The sequence below is a fragment of the Furipterus horrens genome, unplaced genomic scaffold (genome assembly GCF_987537825.1).
Source record: "Furipterus horrens unplaced genomic scaffold, mFurHor1.1.pri manual_scaffold_1, whole genome shotgun sequence".
Lineage (NCBI taxonomy): Eukaryota > Metazoa > Chordata > Mammalia > Chiroptera > Furipteridae > Furipterus > Furipterus horrens.
Genome location: NW_028327171.1, coordinates 192143665 through 192167731, shown reverse-complemented (window position 1 = coordinate 192167731; position 24067 = coordinate 192143665). Strand labels below are relative to the sequence as shown.

At 35.4% G+C, this 24067-nt stretch overlaps 1 protein-coding gene across 1 annotated transcript in view; it reads right to left on the bottom strand.

The window, feature by feature from the left end:
• Positions 1 to 24067, bottom strand: part of NBEAL1 (neurobeachin like 1) — a 150594-nt gene that overhangs the window by 13588 nt on the left and 112939 nt on the right. Inside the window, exons 42-49 of the mRNA XM_090282704.1 lie at positions 23442 to 23572; positions 20411 to 20520; positions 15577 to 15694; positions 13766 to 13863; positions 6927 to 7043; positions 5553 to 5642; positions 4104 to 4213; positions 754 to 926 (exon numbers count right to left, since the gene is read on the bottom strand). Of these exons, the coding sequence (XP_090138830.1) occupies positions 754 to 926; positions 4104 to 4213; positions 5553 to 5642; positions 6927 to 7043; positions 13766 to 13863; positions 15577 to 15694; positions 20411 to 20520; positions 23442 to 23572 (947 nt within the window). The remainder of the gene's footprint in view (positions 1 to 753; positions 927 to 4103; positions 4214 to 5552; positions 5643 to 6926; positions 7044 to 13765; positions 13864 to 15576; positions 15695 to 20410; positions 20521 to 23441; positions 23573 to 24067) is intronic.

Here is a 24067-nt window from a genome sequence, read left to right as displayed (position 1 = left end):
AGTGAATAGGTAGTATTAAAATCACGTAGAAGAGCTTTCTTTGAGACCACCCTTCTTTGAGGGTCAAGTGTAGACATTTTGGCAGGAGGTCTGGCCCAGTAAATGTTGTTACTCTCATCCCCATTCACCCTACTCCCACTGGAAAACGCAATCATATACAATATGTGACCGTTACCATAATTACACCGTAAATTCATAATATAAAATACATTTTTCCTAAATTGTAAACACCTGAGCGAAGTGGCATCTTAGAAATCACTAGTACAGAAGTAGCAGCAGACTCCATTCTCTTTCCTATTAGGTTTATTAAGGAAAAATCTGCTCGTTTTATTTGTATATTGAAGACTAAGACACTAAGTAGTACCAGATTAAAGAACACTCAACAATGTCACTTTTTTTCATGTTTTACTGTTAACATGTATAGGGCAGTTTATGTATTATTCAATTATAACAGACTTTTAAAAACATTTGGTCGTAAAATTCTTATTTCTATCAACAAATTTTTTTTAAGACTTAGTCTAACACTTTAAAAATACCATAAAGCTGTATTTAATTTATATAGTACTTAATGTACCCCAAATATATTAGACTCTTAAATAAAGCAAATAATATTCATAACACTGCTCTATCAAAAAGTTCACTCAGCTTCAGGGTTAAAAGGTCATATTTTTTCTAAGGAGTATGTACTACGGTTATAGTTAGAAAAAGCAGAGACATTTTTGTGTTTTTGGAGGAAAAAACGTTAGTGCTTACCCATATGTCTGATATTGTGCGAAATAATTTTGCCTTTTGTAAGTGACATCACTTGAATGCTATTATCCCAATGTCCAGCACTGAAAAGCAACTTCGCATCATGTGATACTATAAAGAGTTTAGAAGTGATCTCCAACCCTGGAGCGAAAGGACCATTCAGACTACGCTGAGTTCTGTAAACACAATTAAATATTAGACTTTTCCTTGAAGATCACTTAGACTTAACTATGTTTAATGTCTCTAAAAAGAAATAAAAAAATAAGCCTGTTCAACCTTCAGTTTGAAATGTCTACTAATGAATGATACTTTCAAAAAATACATTCTTACTTTATTCATATTTTTCATGCAATAAAATTTTATATAACAAAGTCTCAAGGGTTAAACATTAAGAAACTGATATTGGTGAAGGTGTGAAAAAAATTTAAATCTTGGTTTTCAAAGGCAATTAGTAAGCATGTCAATTCTGTAAAAATAGTAGCCTCAAAGTAAAGGGTGGGCAAAAGTAAGCTTACAGTTTAATACATAATAAACAAACAAACAAACAAACAAAGCAAGCAAGCAGGCAGCAAGCAAGCAAGAATAAATTGTGTTTTGTGTTTTCACAACTGTAAACCTATTCTTGCCCAACCCTGTATAAAGACAAGGAAGTACATACCAGGACCAGGAAAGTCAGAAATAAACTGAAACTAGGGATCTGCTACACAGGCAGATAAATGTATATCTAATGATACCCACGAAGATCATTTTCCATTCCAACCAAAGAAAGCATATGGGTTTTATCTGCTTCCCACTGAAATACCTGTGCACTTAGCCTATCTAAATTCTGCAGAAAGACAAAAAAGTGATTATACTTCAGTGTGTATTATAGTAAATGAGAACAAATTCTGACATTTCAGCTGTATAGACTTTTAATACTTAATATTAATTTGCTGAAGGTATTTTTGTGCAAAGCACAATGTACTAAGTCCTATGTGAGATAAGAAGGAAAAGATATTGCCCTTAATATAGCTAAAACAACTCAAGAGTAAGGGAAACATCACCTGAACTTAGAACGTAAGCTTTGGATATTTTAAAAGATAACTAAGGTAAATAATAAAGTCTTATTAGATAAAACACACTGAGTCTTATTTGAAGATAATATTATATAATAAACCCTGGCCAGTGTGACTCAGCTGGTTGGTTGGAGTGTCGTCCCATACACAAAAAGGTCGGGGGTTTGATTCCTGGTCACAGTGCATATGGGAAGCAACCAATCAATGTTTCCCTCTTACATCAATGTTTCTCTTTCTCTAAAACCAATAAATATATTTTAAAAATACTGTATAATAAAAATAAGCTTAAAAATTATTCCTAATAATTTTTGCTTCCATAACAGTATGATAGAAATTGTACACTGAAAATTATGCAACATTGAAGAAAGAAATTAAGGAAGATACAAATAAATGGAAGCAAATATCATGTTCTTGGATGGGAAGAATCAACATCATCAAAATGGCCATACTACCCAAAGCAATTTACAGATTCAATGCAATCCCTATTAAAATACCAATGACATATTTCACTGACCTAGAACAAATACTCCAAAAATTCATATGGAACCAAAAAAGACCCCGAATAGCAAAAGCAATCTTGAAACAGAAGAACACAGCAGGAGGAATCACGATACCAGACATCAAACAATACTACAAAGCCACTGTGATCAAAACAGTCTGGTACTGGCATAAGAAGAGACATATAGATCAGTGGAACAGAATTGAAAGCCCAGAAATAAACCCAGACCTCTATGGTCAACTAATCTTTGATAAAGGAGGAAGGAACATAAAATGGAGTGAGAAGAGCCTCTTTATCAAATGGTGCTGGGAGAACTGGACAGGGACGTGCAAAAAAATGAAACTAGACCACCAACTAACACCACACACGAGAATAAACTCAAGATGGATCAAAGACTTAAATGTAAGCCGTGACACCATAAAAGTCCTAGAGGAAAATATAGGCAAGAAAATATCAGATATCTCACGTAACAATCTCTTCACGGATACATCTCCTAAAGCAAGAGAAATAAAGGAAAAAATAAATAAATGGGATTACATCAAACTAAAAAGTTTCTGCTCAGCAAAAGAAAACATCAGCAAGATGAAAAGGAAACCAACCATATGGGAAAACATATTTGCCAATGACATCACAGACAAGGGACTGATCTCCAAAATATATAAAGAGCTTATACGACTCAACATCAAGAAAACAAACAACCCAATTAAAAAATGGTCAAAGGACCTGAACAAATACTTCTCCGAAGAGGACATACAGAAGGTCCATAGGCACATGAAAAAATGCTCAACATCATTGGCCATCAGAGAGGTGCAAGTAAAAACCACAATGAGATACCACCTTACACCTGTCAGAATGGCCATCATCAACAAATCAACAAGCAACAAGTGCTGGCGAGGATGTGGAGAAACAGAAACCCTACTGCACTGTTGGTGGGAATGCAGACTGGTGCAGCCACCATGGAAAACGATATGGAATTTCCTCAAAAAACTAAAAATGGAACTGCCTTTTGAACCAGCGATTCCACTGCTAGGATTATACCCGAAAAATCCTAAAACCCTAATTCAAAAAAACCTATGCACCCCTATGTTCATAGCAGCCCTGTTTACAATAGCTAAGTGCTGGAAACAGCCTAAGTGGCCATCTGTAGATGAGTGGATCAAAAAACTGTGGTACATTTACACAATGGAATTCTATGCAGCAGAAAGAAGGAACTCCTGCCATTTGTGACAACATGAATGGAACTAGAGAGAATTATGCTTAGTGAAATAAGCCAGGCAAAGAAAGCAAAATACCATATGATATCACCTAATACAGGAAACTAAAGAGCAACACAAACAAACTAAATAGGCAAAGACTAGAATAGTAGTCAGTAGCCGGGAGGGAGGAGGCAGAGAAGGGGGATAAGGAAGGGAAGGGTTTAGTCAAGGAACGTGTATGAATGACTCATGAACATGGACAAAGGGGAGGGACATGATTGTGGGAGAAGGGATGGGCTGGGAGGGGGGAGCAATGGGGGAAAAATGGGACAACTGTAATTGAAAAACCAAAAAATAAAATTAAAAAAAAAATTATTCCTAATAATTTTTGCTTCCATAATGGTATGAGAGAAATTGTTTTCTCTGTAAGCCAATATCAAGTCAAGGGAATGGAAGGAGAAAAATAATGGAAGAGGAAGGGAGGGAAAAAAAGGAAGAAAAGGCAGGAGGAGGAAGGAAAATCTGGACGTCTACATCATTACTTTAAAGATGAAACCGATCAATCTTGTTGTTTTTCTTTCCCTTAAATGTTCATTTACTTACTTTGGATTTGTCACAGTTTGATCCCTGATGAATGTAAAGTAATTAGAAATGTTTCTGTCATAAGGCAACCATCCATGAGTTCCAATAACACAATTCATGCTTACTGTTACCTAGAAAAAAATATGAAGATAAAAATTAAATGACTGACTTTAAAAAGCAACACAGAATAATCAAATGTTCACATGATGTTATCATTTATCATTTAGGAAAAATGAAGGATTGTGTGCTTAAAATATGAAACTTATTAAGAAAGTCTGAAATAAGTTAAATGAAAAACACTATTCTACTTCAAGAAAAGTTGTTCCATGTATCTTTCTTTAGTGAGATGATTTTCCTCATAATTTCTCAGTTTATTAGCATCTATTAGTTGGCAGTCAGAAGTAATTAAGGGTCAAGTCTTACCATAAAATTTTATCTATATCATTTAGAACATGAATGAGAAGTATTATTTATGATGAATTGTTAAGCTCTCCCTTCTTAGTGACAGACAGAGTGAATATTTTCTTTTAAAAATGAAAAGATTTTCTACCCTATGATTACAAAAGTAGATTACCAAAAAGAAAAATCAAGATACCTTTTAAAAATATAGGTATTAAATCTGAAAAAAATCACAAGAATTTGACCACTTAAATTCAGCCTTTTTACTCACCCTTTTTTTTCTGAGTAAACATACAAAATGCATAATTAGAAACAAGATCTAATGCTAGAATCTCTACTGTTCACTCTGCTATACTCTATTTCTATGATTTCTAAGTGACAAAACTAGAATAAGACAGACCTAGTTTTGGTCCATGCACCAGGGTCCCAGATCCCTTACTTGCTAGCTCTTGTGACTATGAGCAAGTTACTTTTGAGTTTTAAAACTTCTCATTTGTAGAAGAGAAATAATAATATCCCACAGGATATTTAGATGGGTTAAACAACAAAAGTCAGGTAAAGCACTCACATGCCTGTCCAACATGTAAATCATAATCAGTTCTGTATTATTTCTAATTTTCATAATTATTACTGCTATATTATAAATTTCAATATCTAATAAGATGGTTTTAAAAAATATTTTTTGGTTTTAGAGAGAGGGTAAAGGAGGGAGAAAGAGAGAGTGAGAAACATTAATGTGAGAGAGAAACATTGATTGGCTCCCCTCCACATGTGCCCCAGGGCACCAAACCTGCAACCCAGGTCTGAGCCACACTGGCTGGGGCCTGATAAGATGTTACATCCTATTTTTCCTGTACAAAATTTCCCCTTATTTTCACATAATATTTCAGATAAATGTTAAAATAATAGTAACTACTTAAAATAAAATCTGTGTAAATGGAAAATACATTTTCATACTTGGTCAATTTCTATAATAATTTTCTCTATTTTTTAAAAAAAGCTTTAAATTTTTTTTTTCTCGAAATAATTTTATATGTATATGGCAGTGTGAAAAAGGGATAATCAACTTACCAGTAACTCAGGACTGCCTTGAGACATAAAAGAACGAGACTGATTTTTGGGGACAATGGCCTTTATTAGTGGAATACCATCACTAATTCCCTATAAAATAAAAGACAGAGGTTTAGTGGCTAATTCTGCTTATCTTTATTAGGCACAAACTCTTCAAAACTTCTATTTCTTTAAACAAAAATGAATCCTGTGATATAGCATTTTATTCTATCAAAACATCACCATTTAATTTAAAATGTAGGAAAAAATTATATACTATGTTTGAATGACATACTTAAAACTTCTGAAACCCATCACCTTCTTGTATTCCATTACTCTGTTATTAAAGAGAGATGTAAATTTCAAGAAGCACCAATTATTTAGGATCTTTCCTTTTTGCTAGCCATACTGATATGAACATAAAATAGAAAAATATAGACCATACGAAAGTACATTTCTAAAGTAAGTCAATTGGGAAAACTGGTTATATTTTAAAACAATTTCCTTTTAGGTTTAATTTTCAAAAAAACAGATCTATTCCATTGACTGAGGCAGTCCCTGAAAGCCACAACAGTACAAGAAAATAAAGATAATCTTCAGAAAACATCTAAACACCTACCTTTACCTTATTAGAATGTGAAAGCGAACAATGATTAGAACTAAGTCTCTTGATGTGACAATATTTCATAATTTATACGTAACATTTATTAGGTAAATTGTAGCCTGACATTATTGAGTACATACTATGTGCCAGGGTGGTCTTGGAAACCCAGAACACATCCTTGAAATTAGTCATCAGTTCTAAGCATTTTTTTCTATTTATTCCAGGCAAATGACTGAGATACTTTTGAGAAACAACCAGTTCGGTAGGCTTTGTATGGTTAAACATTAAACAACTTTCTCAGGGACAACGCTATAACCAACTGACCTACTCGGCCAGGGCTGAAGGTACTCTTTCAATTACAGCATTAACTACCTTTATCTTACTTCACTACTCCTGATATTAGCAATTAACAATCTGACTTATTGGGCCACATTTTATACATGAGCAGACATTAATAATTAAGTTATTTTAGACTCCCTCTATGTATCAACTATCACAAAAAGCAATTTAAATAAAATTATTAAATGTGAAACAGAAAAAAACCAAGAGAAAGCCACTCAATAGCAAATAAAAGCTTTCAATAAGAGTTTTAAAACTTCAAGACCATATTTAAAAATAAAATAAAAATTTTAAAAATCCAGGAACAGATAATTATTTAGTATTTTGGATTAAATATTATAATCCACCCCCTATATTGAAGAATAAAAGAAACACTGAGGTTTATAGAATTTGCAGAAAGAGAGACAGACAGACAGACAGACACTCTTTGATATTATCAAGTTGGATATTACCTCTATAAAAAATGACTTGAGTTCAGGGAGGTGCTGAAATAGGTTTAGGGTTGAAGTCTCGGTTTTCGTCTGCTTCTGCACTGCTTCCTCTGCTGATAATCTAGGAGGGTGTGGCTCCTTTAAAATAATTTTAAGAAAAAATAATTTCATAATATTAAAACATCTCTCATTGTATTCCTTCAATATATACTGGGCTCTAGCTACAGTAGATTGCATACCATGCACTATTGCTCCAATTCTTCCCTCAGCAGAGTTCCTACCATCTTCATTTCTAGAGAAACCCTACTTCGTGTGTGTGTGTGTGTGTGTGTGTGTGTGTGTGTGTGTGTGTGTGTGTGTCTGAATAGGTCTTTATTTTATTTTATTATTATATTTTTTTATTTTTCGGTTTTTCAATTACAGTTGTCCCATTTTTCCCCCATTGCTCCCCCCCCACCCAGCCCACCCCTTCTCCCACAATCATATCCCTCCCCGTTGTCCACGTCCATGAGTCATTTATACATGTTCTTTGACTAAACCCTTCCCTTACTTATCCCCCTTCTCTGCCTCCCCCCAGAGAAACCCTACTTCTATTTTGAAGGTTTTTTTTTACCAGTACCTCTCTAAATATCTAAGTGAGTATCACTTATTCTCATAATATTTTCCTGAGCACATTGCTTTATTTAATACTTTATTTAGAACTTATTTCTTTCTATGTTGGCTTATATAGTACTTGTTTATGATCTGTTTTCCCATTAGGAAACACATATCTTCAACTCAGAAAACAAGTCTTATTCATGTATGAATTTTCAACACCTAGAACAGTATCTTAAATATCTTAAAGCATCTTACTAGATAGCTTAATAAATGCTTGGTCAAATTAAATACATTGTTCAAAAGTCAAAAGCATAATATGGGTGAATCTTTAATTCCTGAAATAAAATAAAAATGCCAATACTAATCGAATCGAATGAGAGATACTGCTAAGTTTTTTCAAATTATTCTCTTAAATTTAATGCCAGAGACATAGAACAGTATTATCTTTATAAATAAAAAGAAAATAAAAAATGAAGTTAACATTGCAAAGGTAAGAGTTTAAAGAAGAATAAGATTTTATCTAAAAGGGATTCTTCTATTTCACTTCTGTTCAAAAGGTGGCCACATGGTAAACAAGATGGTCTCCTCACACAACCACATCAAAATTACAACTAAACTACAGAACAACCAGTATTCAAAACTGCCAAAAATAGAACTAATGGAAGTCCTACAAGTACAGAATTAAAGAAGAGACCACATCAAGACAGGTAGAAAGGGTGGAGACACAGAAGGGGCTGGTCCCACACAAACCTGTGGTGAATAAAAATCAGGAGGGATATCTTAGGAGCAAGGGGTCCCAGCCCAGAGTTCCAGTGTCAGGAAATTAAATCCCCTTAACTTCTGGCTATAAAAACCAGCACTATGGAGGACAGGAACTTCTAAAGTCCCAGGCAGTTTTCTTAAAGGGCCTGCGTACAGACTTCCTTAAGACTCACTCCCTCTGAGCACCAGCATAGGAGCAGCAAATTGAAAGGCACAAGGGGCATATAGGAAGGAAATGAAGTGACTGGCATCAGGGCAAGAGCTGAGGGACCTTTCTCCCAGAGAGAAGTGCTGGAAGAAGCCATTACGTATTCCTCTTCTGAGCCTTTTCCTCTCATAGTGGACGGATGGGTGCCATAGATGAGACTCCATCAACCTGGTTCATACTGTTTGCCCACCCTGGTGATTCACTGAGGCTTTACCCCCCTCCCCCCCCAGCCTTTTCTAGTGTCTTTCCATATCAATGTCTTGTCTTGACTCAAGCTTCAGAATTTTCTAAATTCTCTCATACAAGTAGCATCTGGCCTCAGTGTGCCACATGCCTCTTGCTAAGTGGCCTCAGGCCTGGCACTAGCAGCAGCTAGACTTGGTTCACAGCTTGGACTCGTTTGGGCACCTTTAAACCCAGTACAAGTAGCAGCCAACAGCACATCGCCTTCTAGCTTATGCCAGATGGCCCCGACTTTGGCCTGCACCTGCTGGGAAGCCCCAAAGCCTGCACACCCAGTGGACGAGTATCCTGCCATGTAATATGAAAAACAGACATTTATTGAAGAAAATACAAGATACAAGAAACAATGTACATAGGACAACGACACCTCAGTCCCCTTCAAAGTAGGCACCTTGGGACCTCACATCATTTTCCCAATCACCATCAGCTGCTCTGCTGTATTTTTCTGAATCTAATCTGAAATGTCTTCCCTTTCAAAAATTATTTTAGTTTAGGCAAAAGCCATAAGTCACAGGGTGCTGAATCTGGGCTTTGGGGGGAGGGGGGTGCTTTTCACCTGGCAATTTGATGTTTTGCCAAAAAACTGCACGAGACATTATGCATAAGCAGATGTGTTGTCATGATGAAGCTGCCAATCACCAGCTGTCCATAGCAATGGCCTTCTGAATACTCCAAATAGTTTCCATGGAAGAATGTTCAAGCTTAATGCAAAATGCGACGCAGATTCATTGCTCTACTTGCTCAATCATTTTGAATACAACAGCCACACAGTACACATGCTCACTTGAGGACGTCTACTGCCCCCACTGACTAGCATGGTGAAGTCGTCATTGTTCACATATGTGCATTCCAGTCCACTCTTCTTGGCAGCCAGGTTACATCGATGTCACACAAACCATTCTTGTTATGTTAATAATGACTGGACTTTTTCCTGACAGACTTCATATATATGTGACCCACAGACATGAAGGAAGTGGGGCTGGGACTGGGTGGTGGGGCCAAAGGGGAAAAAATTGGGACAACTGTAATAGCATAAACAATAAAACATAAATTAAAAAAATTATAAAAGGGATTCTTCTATCTCAATCACAAAATATTAATTATAGGTAATAGATGTGCCAGCTATAAGTACTTCAATATTAACTCTCAATTGTTGAGGTATTATTCACTTTAAATACAAAGGCTGATTTTTGTGTATTTTTTGAAGGTGATAAAAGACTAATTAGCACTACTCTAGTGAGAAAAAAACAAAATATTATTTTGCAAAAACATTATATAATCTATTTTAAAGCCCAATGAAGTGTTCTGTTTATTGTTACTTTCGCCTTCTGTCTCAATCAGCAGGTAAAAAATAAAGCCCTGACTTTAAATATAACTGCTCTGTAAAAATCAATGTTGGAAGCTTTAAATAAACTGTTGCTAAGGAATATAACAATAATAAAATTTGGTCTGATAACTGAAAAAGTGGAAGTACATCTGTAAACCAGAATTTGCACACACTGCTGCCATAACAATTGGGGAGATTTCAATTCAAGGAACATTTACTGCACACATACTATATGAAAAAAGATACAAAATGATTAAGAGAAGGTTGTGGCCTTTTACATGTTTATAATATAGTGAGGCAAGTAAAGATACAACTAACTAAGGTAGAAAGGGTCAAAATTAGGATATAAAAAACAGACTAAAAAAATACATGGAAAATTAATCTAGTACAACAAGATATAGCTATAAATTTAGAGGTAATATGGCATGGTAGAAAGGCTTTGTAGTTAGATGGTCATACATCCAAATACTGCCCCATTCACATTCTAGTTGTGTAAACTTAAAAATAAAAATAGTATTTGATTTTTCTTAAGGTGTTATAGGCTAGGTATTATTTTATATGAGGCTTGGTTTCATCATCTAAAAAATGAGGACAATTGGATAATCATTGTGAGGATTAGATAATTCCCCTAGCACTGTGCTTGCATAAAAAAATAAAGACTGAGCCCTGGCTAGTGTGGCTCAGTGGATTGGGTGCCGGCCTGCGAACCAGAGGGTCACCGGATCAATTACCAGTCAGGACACATGCCTGGATTGCGGGCTGGGTCCCCAGTTAGGGGTGAGGGGCAACCACACATCGATGTTTCTCTCCCTCCCTCTCTTTCTCCTTCCCTTCCCCTCTATCTAAAAATAAATAAATAAATAATCTTTTCTTAAAAAGAGAGCAACTTTAAAAAAATATGAACCCATAAAGACTGAATAAATGGTGTATTATTGGGTATTCTTCACTTCTAAATTCATATACTAACAAAGATCAATACATCTTTGAAACCTTACATTGGATTAACTTTTATGAATCCAAAGCTGTGTGCAATCAGACAACAATTTAACTTCAGACACCAGTATGGAGAAAGATATATAGTAATATTTATAATTTAGTTCTATTATGTTTTATAGTCTATTATTTGAGTTTTAAGACTGGGTTTGGGCTCTGGATGGTAAGTACCTTTTTTGGGCAGATGTCAGCTACTGTAAAGTCTTATATATAGGACGAGTCCCAAAATATGGGCTGTTTTAATAGCATAACCTAACTGATATTAAGTAAGAATTCCTTCTCTAAATAAAAGAGAAAGTACTGTGATAGTGTAAACAATAAAAAGAATAAATAAATAAGGGAGTAATATCTCATGAGACAGCAGACCTTACACTTCACCATTTTCTTTCTCAGAAATAGCAAAATATAGTGACTGGCTTTCTGCATAAATATAAGTCCTCTGTGATTTAAAAGGAATTCACTGTACGTTTATGTTCAATTTTCCCAACACCATTTATTGAATAAACTATTATTAACCCATTGTATGTGCTTGCTTCCTCTATAAAATATTAATTGACTATAAAGGTAAGAATTTATTTCTGGGGTCTCTATTTAGTTCCATTGATCTATGTGTCTGTTTTTATGCCAGTACCATGCTGTTTTGATTATTAAGGCCTTACAGTATAGTCTGATACTAGGAAGTGTGATTCCTCCAACGTTGTTCTGCTCTCTCAAGATCGCTGTTCTTTTGTGGTTTCATATAAATTTTCAAAATATTTGTTCTAGTCCTGTGAAATACATCATTGGTATCTTGGTAGGAATTGCATTGACTATATAATTGTTTGAGGTAGTATGGACATTAAATGATGTTAAATCTTCCTATTCATAAACACAGTATGTCCTTCCACTTACATGTATCTTCAATTTCTTTCTTCAGTGTCTTATAATTTTCCCAGTAAGCTCTTTTATTAATACAGCCTTGCTTAAATTTAACCTAGATATTTTATTCTTTTTGAAGCAATTGTGAATGGAATTGGTTTCTTAATTTCCCTTTCTGATTAATTCATTATGGGCATGTAAAAATGCAATAGATTTCTGTATATTAATTTCTTATGCTAAACACAAAAATAAATTAAAAATGGATTAAAGACTTAAATGTTAGACTCGAAACCATAAAAATCCTAGAAAACATAGGCAGTGCCCTGGCCAGTATGGTTCAGTGGGTTGAGCGCTGGACTGTGAACCAAAAGATTACCGGTTCGATTCCTGGTCAGGGGACTTGCCTGGGTTGCAGGCCAGGTCCATGGTTGTGAGTGTATGAGAGACAAGTAATCAATGTTTTTCTCGCACATCGATGTTTCTCTACCTCTATTTCTCCCTTACCCTCTCTCAAAAAATACTCTTTTTAAAAAATCTTAAAAAGAAAAAAAAAGAAAACATGTGCAGTTAAATACCAAACATTACTCACAGCAATATTTTATCTGAAATATCTCCCCAGGCAAGGGAAACAGAAGAAAAAATAAACAAATGGGGCTACATCAAACTAAAATGTTTGCACAACAAAGGAAACCATCAACAAAATAAAAAGACAACCCACTGAATGGGAGAACATATTCGCTGATACATTTGATAAGGGGTTAATATCCAAAATTTATAAAGATCTTATAAAACTCAACATCAAAAATCAATCCAATTAAAAAATGGGCAAAGGACCTGAATAGATACTTCTCCAAAGAGGACATACAGGTGGCCAACAGACATATGAAAAGATGCTCAATGTCACTAATCATCAGAGAAATGCAAATTAAAACCACAAAGAGTTATCACCTGACACCTGTCAGAATGGTTATCATCAATAAATCAAGTGCTGGTGAGGATGTGCAGAAAGAGGAACCCTTTTGCACTGTTGGTGGGAATGCAGATTAGTGCAGCCACAGTGAAAAGCAGTATGCAGCTACCTCAAAAAATTAAAACTGCATCTGCCTTATGACCCAGTGATTCCACTTCTGGGAATTTATCAGAAGAAACCCAAAACACTAATTTGAAAGAACATATGGACCCATATGTTCACTGCAGCGTTATTTACAATCACCATGATTTAGAAGCAGCCCAAGTGTCCATCAATAGATGAGTGGATAAAACAACTATAGGACATTTACACAGTGGAATACTACTCAGCCGTAAAAAAAGTAGAAAATTTTACCCTTGTGACAGCATGGATAAAACTGAAGAACACCATGCTAAATAAAATAAGCAAGTCAGAGAAAGACAAATACCATATGATTTCACTCACACGTGGAATCTAATGAGCAAACTGAATTAACATGCAAAATAGAGATAGACTAATAAATGGAGATCAGGAGGACAGCTCTATGTAGGGGGTAGGAAGTGGAAGGATCAAATAAAAAAGAAAAAGGAATCATGGACACGGACAACAGTGCAGTGATTGCGGGGGAGCAGGGAAGTAGATGGACGTGGAAAAGGGTATAAGGGGGATAATGGTAATGGAAAAATGTAATAAAAAATAAACTATTAAAGAGTAATTGTATATATGCATTTTTGACTGCAATATTTTATTTCAAAACAAACAATCGTTTAAATCTATTCTTTATTAAGTGACAGAATATTTTCCCAAATTCTAAATAATTCTGAAATAAGATTTTAAATAATAAAAATCCTTGAAAATACTGGTAGTACTATTCCTTAGCAATTTTATTCTAATCATATAACCAATTAACTTTTATGATTTACCTTTAACAGTTGACAAGGTGTTTGTCCAAAATTATTAATCATCCCTTCTAAGGCTTTTCTTTCCTTCTCATCTGTTAAGGCATCCAGATCCACAGCTCCTAAAATCAGAAGTAGTCAACTCACTATACAGTGAAAAATAAATCAGAAGCCAAACAAATGATTGATGTATCAGAGACTGATTAGTATATTTTCATTAAAATATTATTCCATTCTTTAATTTATAAGAGCATTTTAAAGAGGCAATGTTTTTTAAAAACAGTAACATATCAAAATTAAATATGTAAAAAATAAATTTTATCCACTACTTATAAATAAAATATTTTAAACAAATTTAATAGTCTATAAAAGTTTCTCTTAGCAAAATACAAACTATACTAGAGTATACGTAATTGTTTTCCTCATGAGAGTCAAGCTAAAACAAGTGTAAGAATCACACAAAAATACTGCCATAAAATATTGCTGATCTAATAAATGATGGGGAAGGTGTTATTAGGGTTAAATGATTATACCCAGCCGTACCTGATATGAATCCTTACATGGCTAGTAATTGGCCAAACTAGGCCAGTCTGATTTCAAAGTCTATGTCTCTTACCACCATGCATACTACACCTCCCTTCCTTATAGAAAACATACTTATCTATTTACAAAAAGTCATGTGGGCTCTGCTCAAATTCATATAACTTCATACCATTCACAATCTTTACAACTGTTAGATATACTGAAGGATTAGAAAAGAGAACTTTTTCTTATGATATTCAAAGCCTTCAAAAAATGTTCTTGATCCTGAGCTAATAAACATTAGAACCTCATCTTTATCATTTAAAGCACTGTTATTTGTAATTCTAAAGGTCTTTTTTCAAAGTCTACTAAAACTTCAATACTAAATATTTAAAGTAGGGCTTGAATGAATAGGACACATATGACCAGGGAGCAAAAACTTTTATGCCACCAATAACTGACATTCATAATTAGATTTGCATATATATATACTCATACAGTATTCCCTCACTTATCAATGGTATTATGTTCTAGAACCCTCCCCCAACCAACGATAGGTGAAAATCCATGAAGTAGGAACCTTACATTTAATTTAGTGTTTATATGTATTTTTTTATTTTTTAATTTATTAATTTATTTATTTACTTATTTTCAGAGAGAGGGGAAAGGAGAAAGAGAGGGAGAGAAACATCACTGTGTGGTTGCCTCTCACTTGCGCCCCCAACTGGGGACCTGACGTGCAACCTAGTCGTATGCCCTTACTGGGAATCAAACCAGTGACACCTGGCTCGCAGGCCGACGCTCAATCCACTGAGCCACAGCAGCCAGTGTTGTTTATATGTATTTTAAGGCTTTATAAACCCTTCCCACACACTCATAAACCACTCCCAGTCCCTTATTAACCTTTCCCAGTCCCTTATTAACCTTTTCCACACTTTTATAAACACTACTTATGTTCTTAAACATATTCTACACTCAAAAACCTACGTAACTTTAACAACATACGTAAACAGTACTGCAAAATCCCGTGATATCGTGAAAATCTGCGATAATTAAATATAATAATTTTAAAAATCCCACCATACAGTGAGGCCACAATAACTGAACCGCGATATAGAGGGGGACCACTGTAACTACTTTTATTTTTTTTACAAAAACAGGTCTCTTATCTTTCAAATAGAAAAGAATCACTAAAACTATTTTTAAATGTAGTTTCGCATGTTAAATCACTATGTCAAATACCATATTATAAACACATATTAAATAATACTTTCTATCAATATAATGGAAGAAAGAAGTATATGCGCTTGTACCTTCATAACTACAGTAATAGAAAACATTGAGTGCCTCCACTGCAGCTGGCCCTCTTTGTTTATAGCCAAAAATCAGATCTATCCATTCATGAAGATGAGCAGAAACATATTCAGACTCCTAGAAAAAGAACAAATAATATTAATGTAGAGACTTCCCCATTACATTGTAGAGATGGGTCCATTAAAAAAGTAACAACAAATTAAGCATTTCTACACAAAATCTTACCACTGTAAATAAAATGATCTCAAAATCATGTTAATTATTCATCCTGTACTACATATATTGACTATATTCTATCTTGTAAAATGTAGGCATTGTATTCAATAATATTTACTACATATGCATCCTCCAACTAATCGGTGAAAAAAATAACACATCTAATAGCCCAAGTATTGGTGACAAAAAATTAATGATAGCTCTGGAATGTATCTTTGTTGTAAAATTTCCATTGAAATAATTGTTTAGAAATTCAATTCAAGGAAACACAATGGGGTTGATGAAAGATTCCGCAAATCGTTCCCTCTACCCCATCCCACCAAGAGGTGGACTGGCGGGCAGGCAGAGGCTTGAAAGACTTCCTGGAGCCTCCAAGATTGCTTAAAAGACAGTAAGAAAATTGTTACTGGACATAGGGAAAAAAAGGGACTCAATATTTTAGTTACACAAAAAAATAGGGTAAATAATGAACTCATGGATCTGGAGATGGAGATTTCCAGGCAGAATGTTTTTAAGTGCTAATTGGTTTCTTTTTATTTGCCTGTGATTAAGTGTCAGAGGAGCAAAATGAGTTAAGAAAAAAATAACTGTTCAAGTTTTAAGCATAATTTTTAAAGAAAATATAAAGGAGCCAGGTCTTACAGGGTTCAAAATAAAATTACTTATTATTTCCAGGATCACTCGAGAGTATAGACTCCCAGACTCACAAATGGCCTGAGTCAACCAATAATCAAACCAGGGTCACCAGTAAAATATGGCCTACGGCAAAAGTTTAGTTCAGGAGTGTGGCTGTCCAACAATCTGTTGAGACTCTTTTCCCTCATAGACACACTCAAAACAATAGAGCATATCTTAAGAATGTTACAGGAGAAAAAAGATAATCCAAAGATGGAGTTGTTTGTGCAAACCAAGACTTAACACCTAACCTCATTGCTATTTCAGTCTATCGCAGGAATATGACCTTTAACCAGTCAATCTGGAATCGCCTAATGAGCACTAGTGAGGTAATTTGTATGAAAGCCCCTTGCCTTTCCTCCAAAGGAAGATGACTTGCCTGAACCCATCCAGTCTGTGCCAAGACTTCCTTTTTATGACTCCCCTTTGCCTACAGAGCCTTCCATTTTGCACAGCATCTGGGAGCTTCTTTCTATATGATAGATGGGATGCTGCTGGAATCATGAATGACTGAGTAAAGCCAATTAGATCTTCAAATCTATTGAGCTGAATTTTGTTTTTTAACAAGAATCTTAAGGGCATTTTTCCCATTGTAGCCTCCGACTCAGCCCAAAGTAGATAAGGGGCTGTTGTGTAAAGTAATATGGAAGGTTTTTGTCCAGTAGGAGTGGATGCATAAGGAACCCCTAAAATTTTATAAGAAATTGTATTAGTTCAGTCTGAAAGAGATAAAAACTGTTCAAAAAAGAAGACAGATGTTTGGCTTCCAAGTTACTATGGTTGAGAAAGAGGCTGACAGAGACACTTATGGAAACATTTTTTTTTGTAATGGAAAAGAAAGAATGGCTGGGTGGGGATGTGGGGGTTCAAGAGTCCATGGGTAGAACGAAAGAGCTATGGAGAACCACTCTCGGGGAATAGCAGAGTGAAACAGGATAGTAAGAAGCTAGGAAAATTCCTTGCCAAGTGTCATAGGGAAACTTAAAGACAGACAGCTGAACACAATGGCCAAGCAATTTGCAGCCAGGTGTGGATGGTCACCAGGGCAAGGCTCCAGTGCCTGGCAGGGGGCAAAACTGGAAAAACCAGGACATCACCCCAAGGTAACCTGTCCTCCCTGGCCTTTCCTCCTTGGAGATAACATTTAGGCCTCAGCAGTACTTCAGCTCCAGGCCCAGAAAAGCAGCAAAACCAGGTAAGCAAAGACTAAAGACCGCCTGCCCTCCATTGACCAATCAGAGAAGACCATGACCCTAAAAGGGTACACCCGGAGAAATGATGCATATTCTGAAACCCTCCAGAGACTTCCCCTAAGATTCCTACCTGCAAAAAAGCCTCAAGATAAAGGACCCAGCCTTACATGTCTTCACCCTCTGGGGAGCAGCCAGCATGATTACTTTTCCTCTCTTCCCCCGCTACTTTCTTCACAGGCAGGTGTTTCCTAAACTCTAAGGCAATGGACATTTGGCAGCTTGTCCCAGGCTTATCTCCTGAACTCATCCCTAAGGTTCGTTTTCTCTGACTTCCCAGTGAGCTAAGGCAGCCCAGACTAGACTCTGGTTGCTTGTATGCTAAGCCTTTCTCACCTCTAACAAAACTCTTAATCATCCACTTTCACCTTGCTGATCTGTAATTCTTTACTGTGTCAGTGAGAAGGACTGAGCTTCCAGTAACAAGAGCATGTTCTTGCTAGAATTCTGAATTGTTATAAACCAGTTCCCTTTTGAATAAGAGTCTATTATAGTTCTTCCCTTGTCACACCGCTATTGTTATATGGGGAAAGATAAACTGTCTGTTTACTTCAGTCTTCTAATCCAAGAGGAGACACAGCTGAGTATTTTCATCCACATTTAGATTGATAACAAGATTCTGGACTTCAGGCCTCAAGCCTTAATGCAAGAATCAGTAAACTATTGCCTGTGTGCCAAATCTTTACTTTTTAATTAATTATTTATTTGTTTGTTTATTTATTTTTAGAGAGAGGAGGAAGGAGAAAGAGAGGGAGAGAAACATCACTGTGTGGTTGCCTCTCACTTGCGCCCCCAACAGGGGACCTAACGTGCAACCTAGTCATGTGCCCTGACTGGGAATTGAACCAGTGACACTTGGTTCACAGGCCGACGCTCAACCCACTGAGCCACAGCAGCCAGGGCTGTGTGCCAAATCTTACTGGCTGCCAGACTGGTAGATTGGTCAAACACAGCCATGCCGTTTATTTTACATTACAATGGTAGAATTTTGACAGAGAACTGATAGCCAATTAAAATATTTATTGTATTTTTCTTTCTGTAAAAAGTTTAAAGATCCCTGCCTTAAAGAGATGAGACTCTGGAAGGGTCTTGAGAATAAATATGTATAATTTACATGTTGCAGGAATGTGAATAATTTGTGGCCAAAGGGCAAACTCTGTGTTGTAGATTAAAGATGGTTGCGAATTCTTTCTCACTTCCATTATTGAGAAATGACTTCATTTTCCCTCCTTTTGAATCTGCACTGATCCTGTTACTGTTTAACCATTACAAGGTGGCAGAAGTGAAGCCATGAAAAAGTGTGGAAGCTTCCACTTTTGTGCTCTTGGGGAGCCTGCAACTGCCATGTAAGAAGTCTGGCTGTCCAGTAGAGAGACCACATAAAGAAGAGATATCCTGAGATTATATAGAAAGGGAGAAAAGTCCAGCATGCCAGCATCTCAATGAAGCCAACATGACTCTAGCCTTAGCTGTCATATGACTCCATGAGAATCTCAAGCAAGACCAGGAGAATTGTTCAATTGGGACCAGTCACCTCACAGACCCGTAAGAGATCATAAAATGGCTATAGTTTAAAGTCACTACAATCTGGAATACAGTGGAATGTCGGTTCTCAAACATAATTCATTCCAGAAGGCTGTGTGAGGAGTGATGGTTCAAACACCGAATCTCCTTTGTTGCCTGAGAGATGCGTAACCGATGATACCAGTATCAGCATGAAAGGTTGTAAGGTCAAGAACCAAAGTGCTGTTCGACAATCTAGACATTTTTTCCATTAATAACTTGGTCCGAGAAGCAAATTCTTAAGAGAATGGGAGATATTCAAGAATCAAGGTTTCACTGTAGTTCCTTACACAGAAATACGTAAATGCAACACAAACTTCTAACATCTCACTGATAAGGAACATGGTTTCCTGAAATTCTGGGCCCCTACTGCATGTCATAGGTAATACAGAGAAAAGCACCTGAGAAGTTCCTGGTTAGCTATAAGAAACAGATGATGTTTTGGAGCTGCTTTATTCATAAAGAGGGTTATGGTTTACAAGTATTATAATCTTATCCTGAATATTGTAAATTTGACAAACTATATACTAATTACAAGGAATGTTTCTAAGTATTGGCCTAACCAGTTTTAGAGTCTGCAACATTTCAGTTTAGATAGTGAACTAAGTGGGCTATTGTGGGGGAAAAAACATATTGCCTGCAAGATAAAAATATTGCAATATAATATCAATATTAACCTAATTCTTTGATTCCAAACTGAAAATTTAGCTAAAAACTAGTAATATATTTTCAGTGGAATTTAGGATTTAGCTGTCTTAATAAAAACTTACTGAAACCCCTGAGAGAAAACAAAAGCATACTTATCCTTATATTAGATTTGAAATATATGAATGAACAACAAAACATCAAATTACACCCTGCCTGTGGCTTGAAATAGTTTCACATACAACAGGCAGATTCCTTATAGAACTGAAAATTTTTCCAAATTTTCCAAATTATCCAAAACTTTATTATACCTTCACTATATCAGAAGATTTATTATCTCAAAATAATTTATTATACTTTCTAAAACATGATATATAAGAGATTAAAATTAATTTAGAAAAATAATAGTCAGATATACTTAAATTTCATCCTCTGGAAAACACATACATTTTTATCTTAATCTCTCTAAACAAAAAAATCTTACCAGAGCTTTCCTATGTTTATAGATGAAATCTTCAGCTGACTTAGCCCATTTGGGGAGAATGACATCATTTACTAGTTCTTTAGAAACTTGTAGACGACCCAAGTTAAATTCTAAGACACATAAAAGATAAATGTATCAAGTCATTTTAGATTTAAATAAATCAAGTAGAATATGAGGACACATTCCTTAGCAAAACTGAAGATTTTTTTCTTCTTTAAGAGTGAAAGGTGGGAATCAATTACCTTTTTATAAAAATCTCCACCCAAGGATATGTATTATTCAGTTCATAAAAAAAGTAAATGAAAATATTGGGTTGGCCAAAAAGTTCATATGACTTTTTTCCCATAAAATAAAGACACATTTTTCATTTTCACGAGTAACTTTACTGATTTAGATATTTTGAGTATGTTGGTTATCTCCTGTGTGATAAAACGTAGATTGTTCTCAATTAATGTTTCAATCTGATCGCTATCAACTTCAACTGGTCTACCTGACCGTGGAGCAACACCTAGCAAGAAATCTCCAGCACGAAACTTCGCAAACCACTTTTGACACATTCGGTCATTTACAGCGCCTTCTCCCTACACGGTACAAATCTTTTTTTGCGTTTCAGTTGCAGTTTTACCTTTCTTGAAATAACGAAGCATAATACGTCAAAAATGTTGTGTATTTTTTATCTTCAATATTAAAATGACTATACAAAAATTCACCAATTTTGATGTTATTTTTAAATGCATACTTATAAGACAGCTGTCACAACACAATCTAACAAAACTGTTTTGAATGAAGTTAAAGACAACTCAGTGCTATTAAAGCCATCTTATGGAAAAAAACCAAACTTTTTGGCTAACCCAATAGTTTTAAATTAGCTATTAAAAGGTAAATCAAATAAATAATTGATTTTTTTGTTGAGAAAAGTGAAGGAAACTATAGTTGACCAAAACCTTAAAGAAAAATGAAAGATTAAGTATTCTTCTTAAATTAAATAATAATTAACATACATAGTCCCTCTAATGGTTAATTTACAAAATATAACTCTTTAGAGCTTTTTGGTTTAATTCATACCTTAAACTCACTTTAAAATTTATACTTGCCTAATAGAAAACCAATATATTTATTGATATATACCTCTATTCTAAGCAGATACTGACATCATAAAGATTTGCTCATACAGTTGAACCCAAAGATGAGGTTTTCTTGTTTATACAGTGTGGGAAGGGGAAAGTATTAACACAAAAGATCTTCATAAAAAGAGCTGCCTTAAAATATCAGTGTGACTCAAAGTAGGAGAGAGGTTTAATGTCATTGAATGACAGGACAGGGTCTGTAGCTTTGTTAACTCAACCACTGTGTAGCAGATACTGTTTGTCAGCCACCATGTTTTGTAGCAGAACCTTGGTTTATTCAAGTTGTCCAACCCTGCCGTATAATTCATGCCTGTTGCAGGTGACTGTTGTAGGGGTTGATCTATGACCCAGCTCTGGAGAATGGGGGGAAGTTATGAGAAAGGGAAACCCTAAGAATTAACATTCTCACTTCTTTCTAAGATACTATTATATCTGCCTATGACACCTAATACTGAGTAAGTCATTTGTAACCATGATAGGAACTATCCAAGGACAAAGCTCAAACACTTAGAATAGCAGTGAAAATACAGAAAGAACTTGGCTTGGATGATATTGTGAAGCCACCTGAAACTACTATACCTCAGGGTTTTTATGAGGAAAAATACTAAAGTTTTCTTGCTCATACATTGAGTTTTTTTAAGTCAATATCTGTTTTACTAATTAATATAATACTAATATTAATCAATATTTGTTGGTATTCTAACTAACATACTTTGCTTTCTCTCACCTACCTCATTTCAGACAAAGAGGCAATGCATACTTAGAAATGGAGGACACCTGAATAGTAGTGCAAGACGGCAATTGGCTCTGGTGAATGTCAGAAATTGTCAAGCTTAGTACCTTAAATTCTGCATCCGAATTCAGTCTGCTCAATACACCTGTCCCAGATATCCTGCTTTAGGAGACTCCAGTCCTATGACTGACTAAAAGTCTAGGATCAGACCCAGTCAATAGATTCACTTGATTTTCTGCAAGTGACCAATTTTAATTGCCTAACTCTGAGAATCAGATGCCCTACCTCCTACAGCCTGTCCCAGTGAGCACGACCAAAGGACATGAAGCCCTGAATATGTTCTCTCCAGCCTGACAAATAATTCTGCTGAGCAAGCAAAGGGTCAAACAGTACCATTACATGCTAGGTGGAGGTAAAAAGAAGTTGGTAATGGTCCTTGACACTGAAATTTCCCTAAAGAATACCAGTAGTAACAATTTTGTCAATTTCCTTATCTGTGCTTAAACTAAACCTAAAACTACCTCATAGAAAAAGTATTTGGATGTTTTTAAAGACTATACTTAGCTCCATGATTCTCTCCCTCAAAAACATGATTTTTCAAATACTATGATAACTTATGCCATCATTAAGTTCAATTTACCTCCCGTCTTCTGCTTTAAATCAGGAGACTGCAAATTTTTTAAATAAAGGGTCAAAAAATATTTTTGGTTTTGTGATCCCCATGGCTTCTGATATAGCTACTCGAACCTGCTGTTACACTGTGAAAGCAGCCACAGTCCGTATGTAAATGAATTGGCTGGCTGTGTTCCAATAAAATTTTATTTATAAACATATAAATCTGCCTACAGATTTGGTCCATGGACTTGAAGTTTGCTAATTCCTGGCCTAAATCCTCATCTTATCTAACTCAAACACTTTTAACCTAAGTGACTATATGGCTGAAATTGCATATGGTCATTTTTGCTTCTCTAGTCAACACTGTACTTTGACAAATTCTCTTACCAATTCACATTTTACTCATTTATCTTACTTCATTGTAGCACTTCCCTGGAAAGTGAGATGAGTGCCTGCCACTGAATAATACACAGACAGAATGAATCTTAAATAATGTACAGGGCAAGATTCTCCACTGGGACCTGTGGAGTCAAATTTTTAATCTCCTATATCTTACGGTTTTGATTTTCCAAAAACTCTGGGAAATAGAAGAATTCAGGAATAAGTTCCTTCACATCATTTGGACTGTCCATGAGAGTCTGCCAGGTGGCAGGGATGGAATGGAATTGTCGATCTGCACAATCAAACCTGCATGTGGAGATTGAAACAGAAAAGTGAATGCTGAATGAGAGCAACAACACGCATGAAAAAAACCTTTAAATTTGCTTTAATTTTCCTAATGATCAGTTTCTCTTCTTAATATTTCTCTTTAATGTCTAAAAACACAATTTGCTCTCCGTCTTATGACTATCTTTTATACTCTGTTGTCAGGAACTAAACACCATCCTTTTAACCGCTAGTACCTTTTTAGTTAAAATAGCTGAAAACCAAATCACACTGGAGAAAAATTTTAAGTACCTAAACATAAACCTAAATATAAACCTAACACACCTTAAAAATAGCACTTTTTTTTTTCAATTACAGTTTACATTCAATACTATTTTGTACCAGTTTCAATCCTGTACTCTACAAAGTGCTCCCTGTTATAAGCACCTCCTGGCACCATGCAGTCACCGCACCATCACTGACGTTATTTCTCATGCCTTACATCACATTCTGTGTCTATTATGTAACTACTCATTT